This window comes from Mya arenaria, chromosome 6 (genome assembly GCF_026914265.1).
Source record: "Mya arenaria isolate MELC-2E11 chromosome 6, ASM2691426v1".
Taxonomy (NCBI): Eukaryota; Metazoa; Mollusca; class Bivalvia; order Myida; family Myidae; genus Mya; species Mya arenaria.
The window spans coordinates 12,939,681-12,967,351 of record NC_069127.1 but is presented as its reverse complement, the minus strand read 5'-3'; the positions used below and the strand labels follow the sequence as shown (position 1 = coordinate 12,967,351).

At 35.2% G+C, this 27,671-nt stretch overlaps 3 protein-coding genes across 13 annotated transcripts in view; 1 reads left to right on the top strand and 2 right to left on the bottom strand.

Moving 5' to 3' along the window:
- LOC128239352 (uncharacterized) lies at positions 1-12,660 on the bottom strand. The gene is made up of 10 exons (XM_052955971.1): positions 12,532-12,660; positions 7,861-7,997; positions 6,212-7,420; positions 5,916-6,001; positions 5,601-5,735; positions 5,054-5,290; positions 4,305-4,473; positions 2,946-3,090; positions 2,540-2,659; positions 1-2,239 (listed from the first exon to the last, which is right to left on the bottom strand). The coding sequence occupies exons 2-10, from the start codon at positions 7,961-7,963 to the stop codon at positions 1,864-1,866; spliced, it is 2,580 nt and encodes an 859-aa protein (XP_052811931.1). The 5' UTR covers positions 7,964-7,997; positions 12,532-12,660; the 3' UTR covers positions 1-1,863.
- A 138-nt stretch (positions 12,661-12,798) lies between these two features.
- On the top strand, positions 12,799-18,312 carry LOC128238151 (39S ribosomal protein L19, mitochondrial-like). The gene is made up of 6 exons (XM_052953744.1): positions 12,799-12,890; positions 15,832-15,991; positions 16,232-16,356; positions 16,590-16,724; positions 17,426-17,613; positions 17,984-18,312. The coding sequence occupies exons 1-6, from the start codon at positions 12,839-12,841 to the stop codon at positions 18,263-18,265; spliced, it is 942 nt and encodes a 313-aa protein (XP_052809704.1). The 5' UTR covers positions 12,799-12,838; the 3' UTR covers positions 18,266-18,312.
- Positions 18,313-21,674: 3,362 nt separating this feature from the next.
- LOC128238150 (uncharacterized) overlaps positions 21,675-27,671 on the bottom strand; it is a 57,315-nt gene continuing 51,318 nt past the window's right edge. For 10 of the 11 annotated variants that reach the window (XM_052953735.1, XM_052953733.1, XM_052953734.1 and 7 more), the window contains one exon: positions 21,675-23,584. In XM_052953735.1, coding sequence (XP_052809695.1) covers positions 23,444-23,584 — 141 coding nt within the window. In that variant the 3' untranslated portion in view covers positions 21,675-23,443. The other variant, XM_052953739.1, reaches the window with a different exon arrangement.

Below are 27,671 nucleotides of genomic sequence, written 5' to 3'. Positions count from 1 at the left end.
TTTATTATATAATAACATGATACATTTTATCAATACAGATCTATACATTAAACAAACTATCTTTATCCAAGTATATATCACAATATACAGAAATAATACATTAAACATAATTATAAGAAAAATTAATTTACATTAAAAGCAAACAGAGTAATTTTTTATAATCAATGAACAGTATCTACATGATAACCTCTCAATTTGGGTAACTTCAATTGAAATAAACAACCACATCTTTACCATGATATTAGTTACTAGTCATTATTTCACTATGTAGGTAAATTTGGTACCAAGTATCATTATTCACTTTAATATAACGTTACACTGTAACCCATTTATTTGAACTATAATGCAGACTGTTACACCAAACAGCCAAAAAAACATGCAGAAGAAAGTAGAAACACATGAATACAGTCAAAACTTCAACAATGAAGGACAAGTAAATCACAACAGCAGAATCAAAGAACATGTCTTACAGGTAATGCCCTCAACATCTATGTTTCCTTTTGTTTTTATAAATTCAATCCACTGTCTGTGTAGTTTTTAAATGTATCCATCATTGATTCCATAGTGCAACAAAATCTTAATTAAATCCAATACAGGAAAATAGAAAATGGGAAATTTACAAAATGTTTTAAAAATTGAGAAAAACAGTTTCAAAAAATATAATTTAGCATGCAAAACTTTGTGGTAACAAGGCTTTGTAAAAATTGTAATAATAAATACTTTAAGCAAATATATTTCATTAGTTTGCTGATAACAATCAAACCACTTCACAGCATGCAATGTCGCAGACACTTAATTGTGTTCAATGTTCATAATTTAATATCTATTGCACCACAAACAGCACTTCCATATTTACTACCAGTAATTTCTTTCTGACGACACCTACCGGTAAAACAGCAATGCCCAACAATATAAGTATAAAAGTGTTACCAGTATAGGTGGGAAAGTCCATGCTGCATTCACAGCAGTCAGTACTGGAGTTTCCCCAAGTTCTCGGCTATGCAGAGAGCCGGAGTGTCAGATTTCTCCCTCCATCTGATTGGGTAACACATGATTGATACTTTTTTTTTGCGAACCTTTAACTTTAAATTTTTGAAGATTTTTGATGTTGGTAACAGTTTTTGCACATATTACCAAAACACATTCAAGTCATTGTCTACTAATGTCATGACACAACATTATTTGATGTCACAGTTTATGTCAAACAGTTGCAAAGAATATCACTATCTTTACAGCCTTTGAATATTTTTGCAATATTTTTTTCTTATGCCCCCACTTTTGGGGAGGGGGGATATAGATTTGCCCTTGTCAGTCAGCGCGTCCATCTGTGATTCTGTCCGTAAGTATTATGCGAACTTGTGTCATTCAAAACTCCCAAACTATTTGACCTAGAGTCTTGGAACCTCAGGAGAATGTTGTTGAGATGACGAAGTTGTACATTTGGGGTTTTGTTTGCAGCTGCACATAGTAAGGGGAGAGTTATGGTCCTTCATTTACTAAAAATTGACATTTTCGAACTATTCTGTTTCCAATAAAATGTGAGTGACTGAATAATTTCTATGGATAGACTTTCAGTTTGGTTGGAAATAGATTTGAAATGGTGTGAATATTTCCTCGGTCACGTAAGGCAAGTGGGGGGGGGGACCGGAGTCCTATGGACACATTTTTAGTTTTATAATTATGGCTTGTTGTTGCATGTCACTCATCTCACATAGGGGTTGTGAGGGGTTCAAGCACTAGTCATATGACCAGAAACAGTGTTCTAAAGGTCTGATATGCAAGAAAACCGCAGCAAATACTCCGCTATTATTATTAATTGGAACACAACTCAATCTTATTCTTCCTAGATGAAACGTAAGTTGCCTACGATCTGTTGGGTTGGTGTCTGTTGGTTACTATGACACCCTTCTGCCTTTGAACCATCGACTGCCTATGGGCCAACAGTTCAGCAGATGACACAGGCTGAGCATCACTGCTCATCTGCTGTATAGGTGGGTGTAACCCAGGTTGGCCCCGCCTCCTCACCGCAGCAACACGTGGCGACATCATCATAACTTGTGGACTCTGCACATGTGGAGGCTGAGGAGGTGCAGGGGCTATTTTCACCTCAATACTGGAGAGTATTTTGGAGGTGCTTGACTGAAGCTGCTGTTTGGTAGGTAGGGATTTTTTCTCCTCACTCTGGTCATCAATGTCGGGTACGACTTGAAGTGTGCCCACGGGAGCATTCATAGCCCGCCTGCAAGGTAGGAAAAATAAATGCTAGAAAATCCCTTGCAAAATAAAGTATAATATAGTTGAGCTTATTATTTTGAACTGTACTTATTTTTATCTTATAACACAACATTTTGTGACTGTCAAATCATTTTATTTTTTTGCAAATACATATCGAGTGGTGAAGGGAAATAATTCTCAGTGACATTTAAAGCAGAACTTGTTCTACCAGAGAATAAAATAAAGATTCTTTAACTTTGTACAAAGCCAGCACAGCCATATTAATTGAAGCATAAATGAAAATATGAATTTAAGAGCTCTTTACCATCTGGCAATAATGGTTGACAGTTGGTCGAGGACTTGGGTTGCCGAAAGCCGCTGCCGGGGGTTCATCAGCAGTAATCGGTGCACCACTGCCTTTGTGTCCTCTGACACGCGCATGTCACTGGAACAAACACAAATAACAGAAATTATGAGAAAATTTCAAACATCAAGAAACAAGGCATTGCACAAGAAAAATATTAAAACCATGGCTCTTAACTGGTATCACATAAAAGACATAGTCATAGGGCGAAATTAAGAAATTGAATTATGTGTTATTACACTTTTATTTTAGCTTAGTGTTTTTATTTGATAACAGTCAAACTTAACAAGACAAAAAGTTAACACAATAAGCAAAATGAAAGAACATATTGCAAGAACATATATGCTCCTACTAAAACAAATATTACTTTGGTATTTTGAAGTCTGCTGCCTTGATCTTCCTAAAGAGTTCTTGTGGCACGCTGTCGTAGAAGGGGAACTGGCCGTACAGCATGGTAAACAACACAACACCCAGAGCCCACATGTCACTGGGCTTACCAAGGTACGGGGAACCTGAAATACAGAGGGGAACCATGAGATGGTTGGTTTTAATGACAGCATGGTAAACAACACAATACCCAGGGCCCACATGTCACTGGGCTTACCAAGGTACGGGGAACCTGAAATACAGAGGGGAACCATGAGATGGTTGGTTTTAATGACAGCATGGTAAACAACACAACACCCAGGGCCCACATGTCACTGGGCTTACCAAGGTACGGGGAACCTGAAATACAGAGGGGAACCATGAGATGGTTGGTTTTAATGACAGCATGGTAAACAACACAACACCCAGGGCCCACATGTCACTGGGCTTACCAAGGTACGGGAACCTGAAATACAGAGGGGAACCATGAGATGGTTGGTTTTAATGACAGCATGGTTAACAACACAACACACAGGGACTACATGTCACTGGGCTTACCAAGGTACGGGGAACCTGAAATACAGAGGGGAACCATGAGATGGTTGGTTTTAATGACAGCATGGTAAACAACACAACACCCAGGGCCCACATGTCACTGGGCTTACCAAGGTACGGGAACCTGAAATACAGAGGGGAACCATGAGATGGTTGGTTTTAATGACAGCATGGTTAACAACACAACACACAGGGACTACATGTCACTGGGCTAACTTAGGTACAAGGAACCTGAACTACAGGGGTGATAGGGGATCCATGTGATGGTTGGCTTTAATGACAGCATGGTAAACAACACAACATCAAGGGCCAACAAATTACTGGGCTTAGAGACCCTGTCAAACAATGTGGCGGGATATAGTGTTTTATTTGAAAAGCCAGCAACCTGTAAGGTATCTGTTGATAGCTAATACTTAGTACATAAATAAATAAAATTCTTTTGAAATTGTTTCCAAAGTCATTTATATTCATTTCAAGGTATTTACTGCTGTTTTGATGCAGATATCCTTGCAGAAGACAATCTTTACAACTGCACAATAGTCTGTAGTTAAAAGCTCTCAATCCTTATTTCAGGATTAATCCTAAACTTTAGAACCCCTGCTTTTTAGGCAAACCTGTTTTTGAACTAGATCAAACACAGTCACATGCTTGGGTTAAAGATATTTTAAGCCAAGAAATATAACTTATCCCCTGAATTAGATGTAAGGCTATTCTGTAATCAGACTTGCCTTTCTTGTGCTATTTGGATTATGTAATTATACAGTACATGTATATTACTGCCTTAGGAATTAATGCCATTACATACCACTGAGGACGTCAGGGCTTATGTACGCGGGGCTACCTCGCTGGTCCAGGAGAAGGTCATTCTCAGACACAAGATGCTTGCCCAGACAGAAGTTTGTGATTGTGATACGCCGGCTACGCTTGTTCAGGACCATGTTACCCAGCTTTAGGTCTCGGTGAACTATGTTTTTCTGTATAACAGTTTGCAATAGTTATTACTAAATACAAATTAATTAAGAACTTAACACTTAATTATGAGATAATGAATATATATGAAAATATATAATGAGTTTTGGAGCGAAGTATTATAACTATAATATAATTTGATAACCTTCTTACTCCATTTGTATATACATACACAGAAAAGAGTTAAATATTTCTGACAGTTAAAAGTCTCTCAAACAGAAACTGTTTATTGTGAAATTGCCAAAACAATTGACATGCTGAAAATGTAATTATAACTCTGTGAGAAATATCCAGTTGCCAAGATCATTGCTAAGGCTTTTACATGAGTTATGATTGTATACCATTTGTAGCATTCAGTCTTGCAAAAATTGAGTATTATGGGATAGATTTGACTTTGCCAGTTTGAGAATTTGATGCTGGTTTAAAAACCAGAATCAGTTTGTACAAAGTAAAATTATGGTGCATTTTTTTATTTTTCCATCAATATGATATACATAGCCTTCATAATTATATTTGACAGATGCTTTAATACCTGAATAAAGCTGTATTAAATATATTATTAAATATTAGATGATCAGTTGTTACCTTATGGAGACACTCGACCACCCGTACGATGTCATAGAAGATAACAATAGCTTCCTTCTCTGACAACTTCTTCTCCTTGATCACATAATGCTGCAGGTTTATGAGGTCACTGTTCTGGTCGCTGAACTCGTGCGGAATGAGACAGTCAAGCACAAGACAAAGGCGTTTACGACGACGTCCAGTGAATTCAGTCTTCCCGCCACCGCCATCATGCTCCTTCTCCTCCCAAGCCTCATCCTGAAACATGGACAACCATTATGACGACATACAATTATACAATTTAACAACAAACTAGACTGAAGGACTAGAAAATAATCAGAGAATAAATTATCGAAAAAAAACAACACAGCTTGAGTATACAATTATGAAAATAAACAAACATTTTTATAAGTAATATTGTTCAAATATATACCAAATAAAATTGATAATTAAAAGTGGACCTCAACAGGAAAATAATGTCAAATGACAAGTAATTCAAACTTTCTTTACTTTTCCGAAACATATCTTATGATAATCATTTGAATGCACCACGTGTTCACGGCTTTACCTTGAAGAGCCCATGGTGATGCACAACGCCATCTTGGTGTCGCAGCAGACACAGCAGGCTATACTCTGTGTGTATAAGCATCTTCCCCTGTCGATCGTCTGTACGCTCACGACCCCCATTCTCCAGAGTTAAGATCTGAAGGAAGCAAGTTTTAAGCAAAGCCTAAAAACCATTGAAATGCCAGTTAGCAGCACTTGATTAAGATTTAATTCTATAATGATGAAGTATAACCTATCATATTACACACATACTCATTAGTCATGTTAATCAGGAGATAGGGGATTAAATAGACCAGGGTATGGATCCAGGCATTACCTTGAGCGTGTAGAATTTGTCTGTTCCGTCCTTTCTGGCCAGGCACTGCACAATACTTTTCACTGGGGAGGAGCCCAGACGTGGACCTGTAACAAACCAACAAAATGTACATATACCGTTATACAAATGAAAATGCAAGACAATTAGGTGAACTTTTCCAGTCCAAGAGAGTTTAAGAAAGATCAGTGATATAAATACATGACATCATGTTTTCTCCACCTTCACTTACTAAAACAATACTTTTATGCCTTTATTAGTTTGCCTTGAAATGTGTAGTATGTGGAATTTTCACCCACCTAAAAGGTAAGGTCCTGCTCGTTTGATCCCACCTGGAGTTGGAGGCCTTAACTCCACCATTCCATCTTTCTCTTCCCCCAATCTAACCCCATCGCCCCCTCGATGGGGTCGCTTTAAAGGGTTCTCCTCACCTAACGCATCTGCTGGGGCTTTCCTGTGTACAGGGACCGAAAGACTTCGGGAAGGTCCTGCCCCATTGGACGCCCTAGTTCCTGAAGCAAACCTTATGAGAGGGAAAGATTTATCTGTGGGTTTTGTGGCTGAAACACCCTTTGCAGTATTTGAAGCACCAACAAAAGAGTCTGTGCTCACAACCCGTTTCTTTGCACCATAATTTACTATACCAATCTGTTCATCACGTAACAAAGACAATTGTCTTTGCACTGATTGAAGTTCTTGTTCCATCTTTTGTTGAATTATTAAGTTTTGTGTAAATGGGTTTGGGATTTGTAGACTTCTTTCAGACTCATGAGTCCTTGACCCCAAACTCAGTGGGGGTGTAGTGGTGGTGTGTCCCTGAGTTCTCAGTGGTGGAAACAGTTCCAACATTGGAATCTCATTGTCCACAAAGTAATCTGTGCTGGTAAATGGGAACGCAGCACCATTGTCAATACATAGAGGACTCGGAACAGGGCTGGATGAGGTGAACACAGTATCACTATTACTGAACACAGGCACCTGATAATCTACTGGAGTACTTGTTCGTGCGGCACCTTCTACACGCAGTGAACCCACGTCATACGGTTGGCGGTGCCTACTTACATGTAATGAGCTGTTGTTAATGTTGTTGAACTGATTTTCTGACATCAGAGTGGCTGGAACAGATTTAGGCCTGATAACATTCTGTTTTACAGATTCTGAAGATAAAACACTATGTGATCGTTTCATGCATGGTATAAGTCTTGCTGAGCCTTGATTAGACGCTGCTTGGGAATCCGGTATATCTGGTTGATGGATGTTGTTCAATGAAGGGGTGTCATTTTGTGCCACTCTCTGTCGAGACTTAACCTGTGTATATCTTAGTGTTCTCTGCCAATCACTGTTGCCATCGTTCAAGTTGGAAGAAACACCCTCGCTACTGTTGGGTAGGCCTTGCCCGTGTCCTGAGGCCAAGGCTGATAGAAGATATGGCTGATGCAAATGGATGCGGCCATGTCTACCAGTAGAACTGTGGTCACCAGGAGTGGTGTGGAAACTGGATCCTGTCACTGTCAAGCATACAAAATATCTTGTCATTAGAATTATTTCAAAGACTGCTCTCAGTGAGAAAACTAAGGGTATGACAGCTCCAAAAGCTAAATGCTGTAAACCTGTAAACTTCTTACAAGAAGTGAACAATTCACACTTTGTTATTTAGTGTAATTAATACCAGTGATGCTGTTGAACAATTTTACATAGGTCCTTAAACTGAGATATTTATCAGTGATAATTATATCCCAATTAGGCAAACTAGCCATATGATACATATAGTAGATATACATAGTATGAAGGCTATGAAAACTTATTATAAAAGGCAAATAAAATCCACATGACTTTGTATACACATATCGCAACTTTAATTTTGGTCTAAATAGATTAAAATAATATTATAATATATAAAAATAATTTGAAGGAGTATGATTTTATTAAAATCTTTTAAAATGCAAACCATGTGCTTGTTGTCCAGTTCTTGCAATGCACGGCCTTCTCTGTTCAGCAGTTGGTGCCTTCTCCTGGCCTCCCTCAGCAGACCCAGTACCTGACTTCTTCATGGGGACATTATTACAAGACCATACTCTGACCGAACTGTAAAAACAATAGTCCACTTTATGAAATTTACATTTAACAGAAAACATACATATAATGCAGAGATATTTCAATGAAATATTTGGAAGAGGCCAGGCCTTTTCATTTTGGGAAATTTTAATGCATTAATGGTTTCAATTGGGAATATTTAATGTGTACATGCTTTAATCCCATTTACCGGTATATATAATCCCTGATTTCACAATCTTACTGTAACATATATATATATATATCAGGGCCTTTTCTATAGTACCCACGGGTCCGACTATCGGACCCATTTCCAAAGCAAAATATAGATATTTTTCCCAAACTTCAGAAAAAATCCCAATCCAAATATTTTTTTAGAAATTCTTTTTACCTGTACTGGTTCATTTTCAACATCCTAATAAATCATGTGAGGTGAAGTTTTTTTGGTAATTGAACTCAGAAATCATTTATTTTTATCATTATCTTAGATCTGAAATATGAAATATCATCTGTCATGATTTATTGCAATAGAAATTTACACCCCAAGAATTGATATTTCAGCCATTGTGGGTCTTTTAAAGGGATTAATAAACATTTACTAAATCATGTCTTAATTCGCAGGAGACTAGAAAGCTTTTTTTTTATAACTAAAATTTCCCAATATCAGCATTTTTCCCGACGCAAAATTTCCCAAAATGTCTAGGGTCTTTTTCCCAAAATGGGCAGACAAAGCCCTGTTTATATATATAATAATTGAAAATTGATTAGAAACAAACTCAGCACAAAAAAAGGTTCCATGAATATATTTATGAACAAGAATGACAACTGTCATGAAATACGACCATCCAAATTTAAGGACCAAGTTTTGTGATACATGTAAGTACTGGTAGTTGAATATTAACCATTTTTTTTTAAAAAGGCAGACACTGTAAAGACAGTTTTTGCCTATTCAAGGGTCATAATTCTGGAGTGATTTAGGTGAACAGCTGGTTTTCGAACCTGACCAGATATTCTTCCCATACACATTCTGATCAAATTTGGTGAGGATTGGACAAAAGCTTCTAAGGTAATCAAACAAGACCAATTTTAGGTCATTCATATTATTCAAGGGCGATTACTCTTGAGTGATTAAAGCGATATGGCTGGTCAACTACCGTGTCAAAGATATTATTCCCATACACATTCTGACCAAATTTAGTGAGGATTGGACAAAGGCTTCTTAAGTTATTCATCAAGTAAGAATCAAAAATGTGTAAGCCAATGTTCAATCATATAGTATGGAAATCTGTAGGTAATCAAATTTTACAGCTCTATGTATATATATATAGGCAGTAAGTAGTAAATATGTATATATATATATATATATATATATATATATATATATATATACATATTTACTACTTGAAGGAATGTTAATAGAGGTTTGAAAATTGCCATCGGCATTGTCAATATTTATCTCAGGTTGAGCTGGACGGCTAGTAGTTATTGCCGCAGCAAGCAGTGAATTATTTTTTAATCCCTTTGGACAGATTTTTTTCTGATTTTTCCACAATAAAACTTTCTATTGTGCAGCACTTTTCCTAGTGTGGATCCCTTTCACAATCAAAATACCATTACCTTAGCCTGGGTGTATGAATGCAAAAAGGGAACCATATGTTATTTGGTTGAAATCAATAAAGAAATCTGAATGCAGTATTTTCAAAAAATTGTACTATTTATTTTTCCGGGTTCTTGGTACTGGAAGATGATATTATGTGGCTCTGATTTTGGATATTTTTTTGTCCAACTGGGATAAATACCGTATAATTGGGTTTGGGAATGAGTCCCATTGTCAAACCAGTCTTGATAATCAGACCTATGGGAGAAAAAAAACCATGGTCAAATTTCAGTCCTAAAATGGGCTCAAAATATATCCCTTCAATGTGAACCACGAAATGCAAGTGTAACTCACGCCTTAAAGTTTATATAAACTAACTGCTAACATGTCTATTTTTATTTGCCGGTTAACATTAAAAATCCTTAAAGGCTATTCAGGACAACCATACAAAGTACTGGTAGTAAAAGTGTCAAATCCACATCAGCAAGAACACTACCACATCATGTTACCAGGTTTACTTTAATGGTGTTAAGAATAAAATGCATGAACGCCTGGATAAGCTCAAATGGTTAATTAAGGGGCAGAGTATAGTGTTTGTGGGCAAGAACCCACTGTCTAGTGTGGATAGGGGAGCAAGACAAATCGGCCCCTTACCAAATCGGCCTACTACCAAATCGGCCCCTAAGACGTTTCGGCCCTGCCATTTCGTCCCCTTAATTAAAATGACTCGAGACGTTTCGGCCCCTTAGTGATTTTCAATAGAGACATTTCGGCCCCTTAATTTTATTTTATTTTTTATCTTGAGTATAAAGAAAAACATTGTAGGTCGTCTTATAAATGTCAATGAGATCTGTAAATAAGTTGTAAATAAAATCTTTAAATTTAAAAATAGACAGATATGCATGAAAAATATTGATATGACTGATATAAAAATATGATTAAAATCTAAATAACTATTAACCCTGATTTTTAATATAAAATGTTAGAAAATCTAAGAAATTTTATTTGTTGTAACTGTTAATTATTAATTGATCATTAAAGACTTCAAAGAAAATTTGTCTTTAAACCATGCGTTCTTTTTTGCAAGGCAAACTGTTAGTGTTGTGGGTGTGAAAAAGACATTCAAAGACGTCTGAATGAATAATTGTCTTTAATTTGTTAATGTTATTTAGAGTTGATTGAAGAAGATTTGAGTAATATAAACAACGTAAGTATATATATTAAATCGTTTCTAAAAGTGGGTACCATTTGTTTTAAACGTGTTGCGTTTTTTAAAAATGCCTTTACATTTCAACCATTAATTTGTTATCTATGTGGTATACTATTGCTCCAGAATAATTATTAATTATTATTTTTGACAATTAGTGTTTTATCTAAACATAATTAGGAAATAATGTTTGTTTTATAGATATGAATTGCAAACAAGATACAACTTGATAGTTCAAATGCATTTTAAAAAGAGTAAAACAATATATACGTAATAAAAAAGTGAAATAATATTCTGTTTGAGGTGCGAAGAGATAATTGGTAATAATCTTTAAGTGTGAGAATTAGCGGTTGGGAAAGTCGGAGCAAACCTTGTAGACGTATTTATAAGCTTGTAAACACAAAGTGTCACAATTTCAACGCCTGATACCTCTGTGGAATGTGACAATTCGCCAAAAGACCGTCTGTCTAAAATCACCGTTTAAGCCAGTATGGTTTTGCATACGTATTCAATATAAGATTAATAATAGTTGTTTTTTTCATCCTTATATATACCTGATTTGAATATAAATAACTGAATTTCATAAAATTTATAACTTATATTGAGAGCGTTACAGGGACATCAACGCCAGGATCATGGATGAGTGGGACTCATACGATTCGCATAAGGTCACCTGCGAGGAGTTCCTGAAAAATGTTGATGCCATCTACGGCGGGCGATAGGTGTTTGGTCAAGACTGATGTTAGACAATGGACATGTCATTATACATAGTTATGTATATTATTTAAAGATTATTTAAAAAAAAAATGAAGTTTAAACATTTCTTCTTCAACTCTATTTCGTCTTATAAAAATATCTCGTGAATAAATCTTTACATGTTTTCAAGTGTACAGATATTTTCTTTAAATCTATTTTTATCTATATCTTTGTATGCATGTATATAGCTTTGTCTCTTAAAATAAAAAAATAAAAAAATACATGTTTTTTACTTATATTTAGAAATAAAATAAAAATATGTTTTCAAGTGTACAGATATTTTCTTTAAATCTATTTTTATCTATACCTTTGTATGCATGTATATAGCTTTGTCTATTAAAAAAATAAAATGAAATTACATGTTTTTTACTTAAACAATGTATTTAGATATAAAAATAAGGGCCGAAACGTCTCGGTAATCAGGGGCCGAAACGTCTACGGGATGGGGACGATTTGGTAAGGGGCCGAAAAGGTAACCGTTTGAGCTAGGGGCCGATTTGGTAAGGGGCCGATTTGTCTGGTAGCCGTGGATAGCAGCTAGTGTTCTTTGAGCCCCGCAACTAGTAGTTTTACTCCTGAATGTGTTGATGGCCATTGGATGGCCATTAGACATCTGGAATAATGAGTTGTTATTAATGTCACAATGTCAATTCCAGATTTCTACGCATGAAATTTGTGACATTGTCAAAACAATCTTAAATGTGCTAACTGAGCTAACCGGGCTTCTGCCAATAACCGCCGCCACCTTTAAAGTAAACATGGAAAGAAAGGTGTGCCCAGTGTAGGGCTCGAACCCATGACAGCACAAACACTAGCTCTAACCAACTGAGCGGCTGGTTCTTACCACACACTACAGTTATCTAAACTACAGGCTGGTTGCTGTACATGTTAAAATAGAAAATCAGAATCAAGTAAACGAGTAAAATATACTGTACTCAAACAAAAAGCAATACTGTACTCAAACAAAAAGCACTAAGTTTTTGTAATAAATATCTATTTTTCACTACCTTTTCCAATATTCCAATGTACATTTCAACAAAATCTATCAAATTTTGACAGATCTTACCCGGAAATGATCCGAGACGGTAGAGTGTTTGCACATTGCTTGATTAATCAATTATAAAATATGGAATTTCATTGATTTTGAGCATGATTTTCGATAAATGTATGAGAGTATTAAAAATGATTGTAGGAATAAAATCAAAATTTTGATTTTGTATGAAATACTTGTCTTCCATTTATTTCAGTTATGCTTTAATCGACTAAAATTTCAATGTCATCAAGCGTCTGTTACATCTAGATGAAATAAGAAGAATGCAATCGACTAAAATCAGCAAATTAACCCCGGCATTATTGCCACTGATTAGTTAGTATCTTAAACCTTTGGTTTCTTTTCTAACAGTTTACAATGTTCACATTTATTAAGACACAGCGTTAAAGCATAAGTATTATAATACGGAATGCAATATATTTTCGCGACTATTCATGTTAGTTTAGGTTATAGACAACTAAATAATGTTCTTATACATATTCTATGCTAAATAGACTGATTTGCATTCGAAATAACACTGATTTCAAGAGTTTCACGTCCCTCAACATCATATATGGGACATAATCCACCTCAATGTCCGTCAACGAGTCTTCTGAAGATATTTTTACTATGGCAGACTCGTGACGTCCACTAGCCCAGCAAAAAATAGCGAACAATCCTTGCGCAGAGAATCCCTGCGCCCACAATTTTGAAAATATCTCGGCTATGAATTCAAATTTCTACGAAAATATTATTGCATTTTATTAAACACATATTTATTTTAATTTATGTCGTTATGCCAAAAAACATGTTCAGATATTAGTCCACCTAAATGACCGTCAACCAGTCTTTTGACAATTTTTAGACTATGGCAGACTGGTGACGTCCACCATCCCAGCAAAAAGTAGCAAACGGGCCTTGCGCAGAGGATCCTCGCGGCCACAATTTTTAAATTATCTTTGTTATAAATTCAAATTTCTACGAAAATATCATTGCCTACTATCAAACACACATTTATTTATGTCATTATGCCAAAAAAACATGTTCAGATACCATAATGCACTTACATGCATCGATTGTATCCATTAATCTGTAAATCTAGGACAAATCTGACAGGTTGTGTACATGTATGAAACGGGGTAGAGGATTTAGAATATTTTGGTCGTTAATAGGCTCGGTTAAATAACACTATTAAAATGCAACCATTTCAATGCGCTGAACGCTAACGTGTTTGATGGGTCAAGTTGGGAGAAGTTGATGATGATGATGTTCGTGATGATGATGATGATGATGATGATGATGATGATTAGGTATCACCATTTTTGAACACTGTTGCGTTGCTCTGCACAATACATAGAAAAGGGAGGATAACTGTGACTGCGCACAGGGTTAACCATCATTGACGGATAGGTACAAATTTATTCGATAAAAATCAACATGTATAAAAATGGTGGCCTGCTACGCTCATTTCGTGACCCAGAGTATATTTATGTGAAAATAACGACTCTAAAGACAAATCCAACCCAGTTAAGATCACTGTCAGGTACATTTCGAACAATTATATCATTATTATTCAACATCGATGCATAATATTACTATATATTGTTTCGTCCAGTGTTAAATGGTAGAGAGTTGTAGCGTTACAGGGATACACATGAAATGTCAAAATAATAAAAAAGTATCCCTGATCGCTCATTATTGTAGCTAGTTCAGATATGATAAAATCTTACATTTGTTGATTGTTTATCAAGTATCCCGATATCTGTAAATCAGGGACAAATCTGACTGGTTGTGTACATGTATAAGATGGTATTCGTGACTCTAATGACAAATTCAATCCAGTTTAGATCACTGCTGGTATATATTGAACAATTTTGTGATTATTATTCAACATCGATGCATAATATTACAATAAATTATTTCACCCGGGGTGTTAAATGATAGAGAGTTGTTGTGTTGAAATGTCAAAATAAAAAAGTATCCCTGATCGCTCATTATAGTAGCTAATATGGGCAGCCTGGGCGGTGTTGATTGAATTCAGTTTGAAAGAAAAACAACACCACCATTGTTGAGTATTGTATCTTCTTTTTTTGACAAACGGATATAGTTATTGTACAAAAAATAAGTGGATTTTGGTACGTTTAATAACATGCATCTGCTATTTACATGAAGAGGTTGCTCATTTATAGATGTTGCAGATGTTGGGCACTAAAATCATAAAATTATCGCAGTTGCAAAGTTTTATCTTTGTTAATCTTGTAGATTCCCTAGTCAATTGGCTGTAGTGATCCTGTTAAAATATAGGTGTCTCGGGTCCCTGGGTTACTGCTAGTGTCTAGCCTGCAAACCATGCTTTAATTCCCTGTCATGTGTTAATTAAAAGAAGAAAAAAATGCATGTAACACTGATAAGTTACTTCCAAATCGGGGTAATGTGCCCTTAAGGTAATATTAAACTAATACTTGAATTAACTGCTAAAATCTGCTTACAGACATATAACTTGTAAAAATAGAGAGACAAAAACATGAGGTGCTATATATTCCAGGATAATAAATCCGAATGAGTGTGTATTTTTGTTGAGTTTATATGTTTTTTTAACAAAAAAAGATATCCTACATGTGAATTATAAAAAATAAGTCACTTCTTTTAACAAAAAGTGGTGACCATTGTTTAAAAACCAATTATATCAAGAACATTTTCAGATAGAAAAAACAGCAGAACAGACCTAATAAGCAGAAATTGCTCCGAAGCTATGGTGCATCTGCTCTATACAACTACACGAAACTTTCCAGTACCAGGTTGTGAAAGGGAAAACTGAGATTCTGAGGAATTAACATTTATATTAAACTACATGCAAACAATTAAAACTGCCCTGATTTCCTAGTGTTAGAGCGTCCACTTTAGGAGCAGGAGGTCCAAGGTTCAATCCCTGGCCATGTCACACCAAGATGTTATAAATTATACCATAGCTTCCTTGATGTTTGATGTTTGAGTAGTACTTGGAATGTTTGAGTTCCAAGTACTAGGTTAATGCAGGAAAATTGTCATTGCTTAACAAAGGGCATGTTTCAAGAACCAAATCAAAACAAAATAAGGGTATCTCACCCAGATCATCTTGTATCACACTCTGTTTCTTAAATTCTGCTGTCCTTTTAAGAAAAACTTGTCTACATCAAGGGGTTTCACATTGACAGAAGATAGCGATCTTGAAGAAAATGGCATGTATGGAAATGAAAACACCCTGGTTGTTTTAACTTGCATATCGGTGTATATTCAGGTGATGGCTGCTTGTGTCCACGCCGCTGCTACCAGTCACACAGAATCCGAAGCCAGACCCTTGAACGTCATAGAACTTCTCCATTGAACGCAGACAAAGAAAAATATGTACCAGAAACATTGCAAAATGTTGATAAAAGACCTCCAAATGCAAAATTTTTGTGCGTTTAATTTTAGATTTGAACTATCTTAAAAGATAAAGCACAATATTGAACACTACTAAACATTTTACTTTGTTTTGCATTATATTAATGTTCATACAATTAAAAATTAGTTCCAAACATAGTATTATAACAAATTGTTTCTGTGTTTTGCATAAAATTATAAATTCTGCCTATAATTTGTTATAATTATGCCCAAAGACCCAAGATCATTTGTCAAATAACTTTATATTTTATAAGGGAGCAAAATCCGGAGTTCTTGCCAAGACCAGACTGGGCTTACCGAGATCGGCTCTGTGAGATGCTAGAAAGACGAGACATGTACAGCCGGCGACGTAACATCATTATACCCGAGTTCTATGTTGGTAAGCATGCAGTGCAAAACTAGAAGTAATTTACCCCCGGTATGTGTTTATGTTAAAGGTGATATATACGTTGTATAACCCTCCTCAAAGATTTAAGAATAATTATTTTGAATAAAGTCTTTCTTTGTACTTTTGTTGCAAAGTAATTAAATCAAATGTTGAAAGGCAATGAAGAAACTGTTCAACCCATGTAAAAAAAAAATTAATACATTTTGTTTATGATCCTATTTCAGGCAGCGTTCTGGCAGTAACAGTTGCAGACAAGAATGAGCCAGGCAAGTCGTCCCGGTTTCTGGGCATCTGTATACATAGAGATGATCCAGGCCTTCACCACAAGATCATCCTCAGAAATATCATTGATGGACAAGGCAAGAAAAACTTTGAAATTTGTCGAACTGATTTAGAACTTTTAGAAATAGTATTAATAGTTATTCCATAAAAATATGATTTTCGAAAAGAAATATTCTGTACATTTTTTTCAAATTTATGGGATAAAGTTCAGAAATGATACTGTATTATACTGTGTAAAGGATATTTCTTGTGGAGGTTCAGAGGGGGCAAGACCATTCTACTTCAAAATCACACATATTCTCGCCTAGTTTGTAATATAATCAGTAAAGAAACGGAAAGTCAATAGATGCTGACCACCATATTTATGAAGTTTAATGTGATAAGTTCCAATACTTTTAGGAGCCTTATGGGGCACACATTTCAGACCATGTCAAAATCCAAAACTGTTGTAGGACCTGGTGAAATGTCTAACTAAACTTCCAATGAGGACCAACATTCCTATGAAGTTGCACGAGTGTATATGCAATACATTTTTAGCTAAATGCAAAACAAGATAGTCCAGTGATCTATGGTATTAAGCTTTTTTCCCTGAGTTTTCACCTGTTTTTTTGACTGCGTCCTGTCTATGCTAGCATCCTATACACAGTATAATACAGTAAAAACAAATAATGGAATGTCTTTAACCGTTGAACAAAAAGTATGGTTTATTTATTTATTTGAATGCTATGACTTATATTAAGTATGTCTCATATTGATGAAGAGGAATGTTTGTCATCAGGTATTGAGGTGATGTATGAGATCTACAGCCCAGTTATCCAAAAAATTGAGGTTATCCGACTTGAAAAGCGACTTGACAAAGAGCTCTTCTACCTGCGTGACTGCCCGCATGAGTTTTCATATTTCCCCCAGGATATGGAGCCTGCTATTATTCACAAGGGCATGGATGTCCCTGTCAACCAACTCAAGGTCAGTTTATTGTGTCGCGTTCAAAGTATCACTTTGTCCAGCAGCTATGTTTCTGTTTGTGTCACAATTTTGTTTATATAGTAACTTTGAATGACACATTGGTGATGGTGAGTAAATGACCCTATTTTGGGCATTACTAAGTTGGTCAAGGTCATTGTGACCTATTCTAGAAGAAAATAGTTTGTAAAGTTCACAAACTTTTATTCACATTGGTCATGGTCAGTAGATGGCCTCTATTGATTTGGGGATCAAAGTCTGTAGGAACTCTTACTAGAAATAATATTTCTGAGGAAAAAACTTGTCTGGACACTCTGTAAATGTAACTGTCTTTTTACTAGGGCATTCCCCATACGTGATCTGAATGTTGTAGGTTAAGCTGAACATGCGTCCGTGGAGCCAGCGTTGGGAGAGGCATGAACTGCAGGGGGTGGAGCCGTTCACGGGCTGGAAGGACAAGAAACAGAAGGACAAGATTGAGAGGCTGAAAAACCATCCTCAGGTGCAGAAGCCCTGGGAGAAACACGACATCATGAAACACTACAGAGAGTCCATCAATCCTGTGGACACTAAGAGCATATACGCTGAAGTTGAGGAGAACTCAAAAGACTGGAAAGTTAAGACTGATCCTTCTGACACTAAAGAGGATAAGTGATTTATAGTTAGGATTTGTTTGTCTGTAATAAATGCTTTATGACTTTTCTTTGTGGTTCAGTAGTTATACAACCCAAATAAGAAAGATAATTGGAAGCCACAGTGCATGTTGGTTGGTGTGTTTATTTTGTCTGGGCTGCTTATTGTTAATGGTTCAATGAATCATGGTACAGTAAAACTGCGATCGTTCGAACAAGCGGTCGTTCGAGAACCGGCGTTCCCTCGAGGTCGGAGCTTGGTCCCTAACTTTTTCCTTCTATTTTCATATAAGATAAACCTACGCTGCATCGAAACCTAATTATGTCGAGGAGTCGAGCAATATTCTTGGTCCCAAGTACACAAATCATGCACAAACCTTATGGCTCCCTCGAGGTCATAATTTCACACTTTTTCCCGAACGCATGTTCCAAAATAAACAAACAATTGCTAGGTATTTAAATTTTCGCAAGTTGTAAAAATTGCAATGACAGTTGAAAGGCAATTTATAAGGTGTGAACAACCGTTTAACAATGTTAACGCATGACCGATATTAGTTGATATGGGCAGTTTAGAACATAATTATGAGAAGTTAATGACGAGCAGTTAATTGTGAGAAATGTAAATGAGTAATAAAAATATGAATAAACACTACGATATCGATCCAACATCGGAATATCTGAAAATATTACCTTTTTGACACTTTGCTTTGCAATATGGGTATTTGGTAAAAAAAATCGATTTATTGATATTTCTTTTACATTTTATATTTAAGTATACATAAAGTAAACGACAGCCTTTGAACATATCAGCGATTTCCACAACGCAACACATAATCGTTGTCTTAGTAAACAGACTACTTCATACTTGAAATACACTGAAATATATTTTATAACAGACTGGAGAATTGAAAATCGGGTCGTTCGAAACATCGGTTTCCTCGAGGTTTAGGCTCGGTCCCCGGCGACTTTGAGCGATCGCAGTTTTACTGTATTTAAAATTTTAGGAATTTAAAAAAACACATTTTACATGGAGCTATTATGGTCCCCACTGCAGTTTCACATCATAAGTTGGGCCATTTTACTCATTAGTAAGGTCACCATTGCAGTTTTTAATCGTAAGTTGAGCTATAAGTAAGGTCACCACTGCAGTTTTCCATCATAAGTTGAACTTTAAGTAAGGTCACCACTGCAGTTTTCCATCGTAAGTTGAGCTATAAGTAAGGTCACCACTGCAGTTTTCCATTGTAAATTGAGCTATAGTTAGGTCACCACTCAGTGATTTTTTTTGGTGCGATATACTACCTTCTAAAGGCTGTTTCCCCTTGCGAAAAACTGTCCATTTTCCCCAAAATTTTATATTTTTTTCCCAATTTAATACATGTCCATTATGTGAATGAATAAAAAATCAATGAATTTCATTTAATCTAAACAAAATCTTGACATTACTTACTCTTTCACAGCATTTTGTATGCATTATAAAGTTAAAACATGTATATTAGCCATTATATTAGCTATTTTGGCCTGATTTTGTATTTTTCCCAAAGGCAAAATATTTTCCCTATTTGCAAGGCACAGGCGGTAAAAATAATTCCAAAAAAAATCACTGCCACTGCAGATTTCCATTGAAAGTTGAGCTATAAGTAAGGTCACCACTGCAGTTTTCCATTGTAAATTGAGCTATAAGTAAGGTCACCACTGCAGTTTTCCATTGTAAATTGAGCTATAAGTAAGGTCACCACTGCAGTTTTCCATTGTAAATTGAGCTATAAGTAAGGTCACCACTGCAGTTTTCCATTGAAAGTTGAGCTATTGGTAAGGTCATCATTGCAGTTTTCCATTGAAAGTTGAGCTATTGGTAAGGTCATCATTGCAGTTTTCCATTGGAAGTTGAGCTTAAAGTATGGTCACCTCAGCAGTTTTCCATCGGAAGTTGAGCTTAAAGTATGGTCACCACTGCAGTTTTCTATCGTAAGTTGAGCTATTAGTAACATCACCATTGCAGTTTTCCATTGAAAATTGAGCTATGAGTAAGGTCACCATTGCAGTTTTCCATTGAAAGTTGAGCTATTAGTAAGGTCACCATTGCAGTTTTCCATTGAAAGTTGAGCTATTAGTAACGTCACCATTGCAGTTTTCCATTGAAAATTGAGCTATGAGTAAGGTCACCACTGCAGTTTTCCATGGTAAGCTCATCTATCAGTTTTCCATTGGAAGTTGAGCTTAAAGTATGGTCACCACTGCAGTTTTTAATTGAATGTTGAGCTATAAGTAAGGTCACCATTGCAGTTTTCCATCGTAAGTTGAGCTATAAGTAAGGTCACCACTGCAGTTTTCCATCGTAAGTTGAGCTATAAGTATGGTCACCACTGCAGTTTTCAATTGAATGTTGAGCTATAAGTACGGTCACCACTGCAGTTTTCCATTGTTAGCTCAGCTATCAGTTTTCCATCGGAAGTTGAGCTTAAAGTATGGTCACCACTGCAGTTTTCTATTGTAAGTTGAACTATTAGTAAGGTAACCATTGCAGTTTCACGTAATAAGATGAGCGTTTACGGTCACTATTGCAGCTTGGTATCTGGATATATGGGGTCCTACAGCATAACTTCATACTATTGGAAATACAGTCAAACCTGTATTAAGTGGATACCTTTGGGAAAGGGTCAAAGTCAATGCTTAAGACAAGTGGCCACTGAATCCAGGTTGGAAATAGCGGTAACTTAAGCCTCCATTGTATGTTCAGCTATCAGTTTGATTTTAAAACTGTATGGGGGAATTTGGGGAGGCCCGATAAGGATATTGCCCTTGACATATTCCTGCTACCATTTTTTGCAAGCCACCCCCTCAAATAGACGGTTCGACCTTGAACTGCATACATGGTAAAAGGCCTTATGATAGGTGGTTTGACCTTGAACTGCATACAATACGGTAAGCTTGACGCCAAAAGGTTAATTTTCCAAAAGGTTGACTAAGCAGAAAATAATCCCAATTTGGTGTTTTTTCCACTGATCTTTGTTTTAGCTTGGTTTAAAATCTCTTACACTACACTGTGCAACACCATTCTACTTCAAAATCACTCTTATTCTTGACTAGCCGAGTGTAATGTAATTAGTAAAGAAACGGAAAGTCCATAGTTCCAATGCTGACCATCGTATTTATGAAGTTTAATTGGATTAGGTCCAATATATTTGGAGCTGCATGGGACAAACATTTTCAGACCATTTTTTACTATTTCAAAGTCCATAACTTGTTGAACCTGGTCAACTTCCAATGCTGACCAACATTCCTATGAAGTTGCATAAGGGTATGTGCAATACATTTGGAGCTAAATGCAAAACAAGATTGTTCAGTGATTTGATGGGACACGATGTGACGGAAGCAATATGACAGAAGCAACTTCCGATAATATATTGGGACGTACAATAAACAGCGAAGTTGTAAGGAATATTGTTTATTTTTTATGCAAGTTTCATCAATGGCAAATGATAAAATATTCAATGTATCTACCTCCAGTAACATCTACATATATATGCACAATATATGCCTAACAGAAAGAAACAAGAACAGATAAAGAGCCATTAACAACAGGCTAAAGACATATTTAACCAAATAAATTTTAAGCACAGAGAGGAGAGGATTTACATGTTAATTTGTTCATTAAACAATATCATAAAGATAACACTGTTGAACATTAAATTTAGTTCCACTTAAAAAGCTTAAACACACTGGCCTTATTTTGTTCAGAACTTTGTTAACAATATGATAAACAAATGGTTGTTAACTTTTAACAATGAAATATTTTATGGTGTGTCATATATTTTAAAGGGGCTGTCTCACGTATGATAAAATAGCAGAAAAAAAGAAAATTGTCGAAAACTGACATTAACTTGGCATTGATGTGTACAATGCATTGAAACTTACTAACCCAAGTACCACATAGTTTACAATTTATTTCAGTTTAGCAGTTATTTTGTATTTTTCCATTAAAAAAGATTACTGGGTATGTCACCTGGTAGAATTCATTCCTTATGCCTGATTGGCTAGTCGGTGTTATCACGTGATATTACCGAGATAGGTGTATAGCTTAATTATGTCGACCGATTAGAATAAGCCTTAGTAGCTCAGTTAGTAAGATGCTGGGCTTCAATTTTGGCGACGCGGGTTCAGACCCGTTTTTTTTTTACATTTTGGTACTTTTTTTTACAATTTATAATGATATCAAAGCGTAACACATTCTATTAGATAATTGTCCTGAGATTCGTTACAGAAAAAAACCTTTTTTTGGTGCCAATCTGTGACACAGTCCCTTTAATACATGTAGAATAAGTATAGCTCAAACAGTTGTCCCAACTCTAGTTAGGAATACTGTGAATCATATGCATATCCGTGAAACTTCCAGAGCAATATAGATTTTAAAGATAACAACAATGACATCAACGATGTTGTTAACTCTAACTAAGTACTGAAGAAACAGCCCATTTATATGTTAACACTTCCACTTACGCTTTGACACATTTTTTCTTGTAAAAGCCAGCAGTTGAGAGGTGTTTTAATGGCTCTGCAGGAATAATTCCCCATGTTCAAAATATTGACACGAGTGATTTGCAGATATGTCTCCGAAAGTGTGTGATTTGTTGCTACATTAAATAACATAGATATCACAGGAAAGTGTATCACATCAGCTGAATATGGATTGATCCCTAAACATTTAACAACATAACTAATCTTGTGAAATACAACTATACAACCAACGTCCTATCCAAAAACAAGACGCAATTACAACATGTACACTTGAGAACAAGAACAAATAACCCATTATGAACTACAGTTAATCTAATAATATAAAAAAAATAATGAACACAACATGTAAATGCCTAAAAGCATTTGAGATATAAATGCAATTCCAGTGAAAACGCCCAAATATCCCAACCCCCATTGTTCACAGGTAAATATGCCAAGTAATGAAATGTACATATTTTTGTTCAATACTCTGCAACGACAACAGGATTATAAAAAAATATTATGTGTTTTTCTGAAGTCATTGAGAGAGTTCTAAAAAAGCTGTATTTCAAACTGTGTATAAAAGCTGCATTAAAGCCCCAATATCCATGCTCAAACACTTGATAAACAGCTAGTGAAAACATGTTGCATTGTCAAATGGCAGCCATGTACGAGTGTTCCAACCGCAGGAAGAGCGCACAAGGTCACGTGGCAGAGGAAGGTAGTCTGTTTGGCCGCTGTAACTGGGCGGCCGATATTATAGGGACATGTGAGTGGTTGGCAGGGCTCCGGGAACGAGACCGTGTACGGTGGCGTCTTGTCGGCGTTGTTGGCACTGTGATGTCCTGCAAGGGAAATAATGACAAGGTGAAATCATTATCATAAAATTGCAATATTATTCCAGGATTTTTTTTCTTTATCACATTCCTTCTAATGACTGTAGTGCATTTTTAATATAAATTGCTATAATACATAGAAAAAATATTGGATGCAATAGTTTGAGTCTTTCACATCACCAGAGAAATATGTAAGGAAAGATAACTTTAACTACACCATCAATATCAAAATCCATTGTTAGGAAATATTCATCAATCACCTGATAGGATGAAACCTCTCAGAACAAAATGATTATGTCCAGTACAAAGATGGTAAGCTATATAAAATATTGTATTTACATGTACTACCATACTCAAAATCCCAATTGTAAGTAATAATGATAATTTTACTATATAATTCTATGTTACTACTTCTGAATACCAAATGTGACAAAAATATGGAAATCAAAATCTACAGATACAAAACATATGAACATGTTTGTCTCTTTTAAGTCTACGTCAACTAATGTTTGCCATTTCTATGATAATGATTTTGACCTTCATATCCATTTCTAATAATGATTTTTAAATTCCAAACATCTAAAACCTATTAACCAAGAGAGACTCTAAATCACCGATTCTGGATCCGGTGGGTACATTAACGAAGCAGTTCTGTACATCCAATACTGTCTTCGCTGTAAATGTTGTCAGGAAGAATTTAAAAATTATAAAACAGATGCTTAAATTATATCAGAGCTAATTGTACATGTAACAAAAATGCATGCCAATGCTCAGAGCACATCTCTAAAGACTGGTATGTCAATATGAGTCTCATTTTCCTGTGAAGATCTTGATGTTTAACAAGCATTAACTAACAGTGAATTGCCAACAATGCAATGAAAAATATCAACATAAGCAACTTTCAGCCACATTGAGTGCAGCTGGGTTAGGATGACATTCGGCACATACAAGCATAAGTTGTAAACAATGGCTTTTGGTCCTATTCATTATATTATTATTATGTACTAGCAATAATAATCAACTTGCAAAACAAAGCAACAAAAACAAGTTTGTAATCCAGTAAATCAATACATACTGATCAACCCTGTGAAAAATAGAATGAAAACAAATAAACATATATCTACAGAAATATAACATTATAACTTTTAAAGTTAAATTACCAAACTTAGTAATACTGTTGTACACATGTGTTGCAATACTGAAATTAAATATAGCGTGAGAACTATGTATGGAATAATAATAGAGCATATATATATATATAATCACTTAAGGGCATAGGTGGTGATGTAAGAGGTGGTGATGTAAGAGGGGAATGATGGAGAGAGGGATCTGATTTCTGACATGCACACAAGGAACACACAGGCAACTGTTGTGTTAGTATTAAGATGAACATGGCGATGTTAGTTGAACATGTTTAGTGAAACAAACTATATCAACAACAAAAAAAAATGTCATAGGCATGGGAAAAATGACATTTTAATATCCTTTTTTCAGATTTACAATACCTTTTTCAGATTTATTAGTCTTTCCAGAAGTTTTATAGTAGCCCTTTAAGAATTATAACAGCTTTTTTCACATTTATGATAGACATTCCTGACTAATAATTGCCTAGTACCATGATTTATAATAACCTATCCAGATTTATAGTAGCCCACATGTATTAAAGCTTTCGAGGTTTATAAAATCCTTTCCAGAATTATAAAATCCTTTCCAGATTCATTAAAGCCTTTCCAGATTTATAAAAAGCCTTTCAAGATTTATAAAAGCATTTTCAGATTTATAAAAGCATTTTCAGATTTATAAAAGCATTTTCAGATTTATAGTAGCCCAGATTTATAAAAGCCTTCAGATTTATAAAATCAAAGATTTATAGTAGCCCGGATTTATCAAAGACATTCCACATTCATGAAAGCCTTTCCAGATTAATAGTAGCCCAGATTTATAAAAGCCTATACAGATTTATAGTAGCCCCCATTTACAAAAGTTTTCCATATTTATACAAGCCTTTATAGAATTACAAAAGCCTTTCCAGATTCATAAAAGCCCATTCAGATTTATAAAAGCCTTTTCATATTTATAATAGCCCAAATTTATAAAAGCCTTTCCAGATTTATAAAAAGCCTTTAAAGATTTATAAAAGCCTTTTCAGATTTATAATGCCGGTAGCCCAGATGTATAAAAGCCTTTTTAGATTTATAAAAAACCTTTCAAGATTTATAAAAGCCTTTTCAGATTTATAGTAGCCCTGATTTATAAATACCTTTTAAGATTATATAGTAGCCCAGGGTTGGTATTCATAAAAAATCTTAAAGTCATTTCTTAACTTAAGTTGATTTCTTAAAATGTTCATTGTCAAATTAAAAGAAAAAAATAAGTGATTTTAGAATAAAATATGCATATTCAATAACATCAATGACAATTAAGTATTTTAGGATATTATTAAGTTATAATATCGAATGACTGCTGAGATACTTAACTTAGGAAAATGACTTAAGTTAGGAAATGACTTAAGTTAGGAAATGACTTAAGATGTTTTAAGAATACCGGCCCAGATTTATAAAAGCATTTCCAGAATTATAAAAGCCTTTTCAGATTTATAGTTGCCAAGATTTAAAAAGCCTTTCCAGTTTATAGTAGCCCACAATTATAAAAGCCTTTCCAGAGTTATAAAAGGACTTTCAGATTTATAAAAGCCTTTCCAGATTTATAATAGCTTTTTCAGATTTATAATAGCTTTTCCAGATTTATAATACCGTATTTTCTCGACTATAAGACGGGGAAATTGGGTCCTGATTTTTACCCCAAAAGTAGGGGACCCGTCTTATAAGCGAGTCGATAAAATATTAAAAAAAGATTCAAGTCAAAATCAGTAAAATTTTACATAGGGTATTTGTCTATCCAGTATATCGTCTGCCGATACCAGTATGGGGCAATTAAGTAAACAACAACACGAAATCTCTTCACCGCGCGTGCTCTGACGTCACACAGTGTACCGTTATATCTGCATTTTTTCTCATGGCGCGTGTCAGTATAATTAGTTTGACAGATATATCAAATCAATAAATTGGAATGATGTAGGGTACCTAACTGTCAATTTGATTAAGCAAACAAATGACAATGCGAATATGAATCCTTTATGTTCGTCGCCAATCAAGGGACAATTATTGCCTAAAGCATTATTGCTAAACAAACACCTATTCATGCCTCGGTTTTTCGCAGTTATGTTATTGAAGCCATTTATTTTGCCGAAGAACTTCATTGGTGTCTTCAATAAAAAAATAAACTAAAACAAACATATGTTGTTATTGATTAATTATTAAAATTCCGATAAGTAACGACCTGCAAACTTAAACGCGTAACCATGTACTATTTTTTAACCTACATCCAAAATAGAGAGCTCACAGCTGACCGCCATTTTCTTTGAGTAAAACAAAAACAGTTACCGCGAAAGTCGATAATTATCCGTTGAGCTTGAACATTTTTACACATTAGGAAGAATTTTAGCATTTTAGATTTGCTTAAAAATTGACACCGTCTTATAAGCGAGTCGAAACAAAAAGCACCAGATTTCATGGGCAAAGTTAGGGGGCCGTCTTATAAGCGAATCGCCTTATAGTCGAGAAAATACGGTAGCTTTTTCAGATTTATAAGCCTTTCCAGATTTATAGTTGCCCAGATTTATAAAAGCCTTTTCAGATTTATATTAGCCCAGGCTTATAAAAGCTTTATAGTAGCCCAGATCTTTAATAGCATTTATAAGTTTCTGTACATGCAAAGTTACAGGCCCAGACCACATTTCGTTGACATAAGTTGCAGCACTCACCGTTATTACAGTTAATTTACTCTGCTATAGAAAGCATATGTCTTGAAAAGAATAGCTTATCAATCTTATACTTTCTATGATGGGGATGCATGAGAAACCTAGAACGATGCTGAAATAAAATGGAATGAAGTAGGTTAAATGCAAACTTGATGATGATGATGATGATGATGATGATGATGATGATGATGATTAATAGGGTAGATGAAGGTTTAAGATAAACATTCTGTACATAAGCAACATGGTTACGTGAATAGCCAATACAATAGTGAAACT

Coding starts and splice junctions, on each gene's coding strand:
- LOC128239352 (XM_052955971.1), bottom strand. CDS start 7,963: ATGAAGAAGTCAGGTACTGGGTCTGCTGAGGGAGGCCAGGAGAAGGCA. Junction 7,421..7,860: donor AACTGGACAACAAGCACATG/GTTTGCATTTTA, acceptor TATGCTTGACAG/TGACAGGATCCAGTTTCCAC. Junction 2,240..2,539: donor TCAACCATTATTGCCAGATG/GTAAAGAGCTCT, acceptor CCTACCTTGCAG/GCGGGCTATGAATGCTCCCG.
- LOC128238151 (XM_052953744.1), top strand. CDS start 12,839: ATGCAATCGACTAAAATCAGCAAATTAACCCCGGCATTATTGCCACTG. Junction 15,992..16,231: donor CCTCCAAATGCAAAATTTTT/GTGCGTTTAATT, acceptor ATATTTTATAAG/GGAGCAAAATCCGGAGTTCT. Junction 17,614..17,983: donor TCCCTGTCAACCAACTCAAG/GTCAGTTTATTG, acceptor TGAATGTTGTAG/GTTAAGCTGAACATGCGTCC.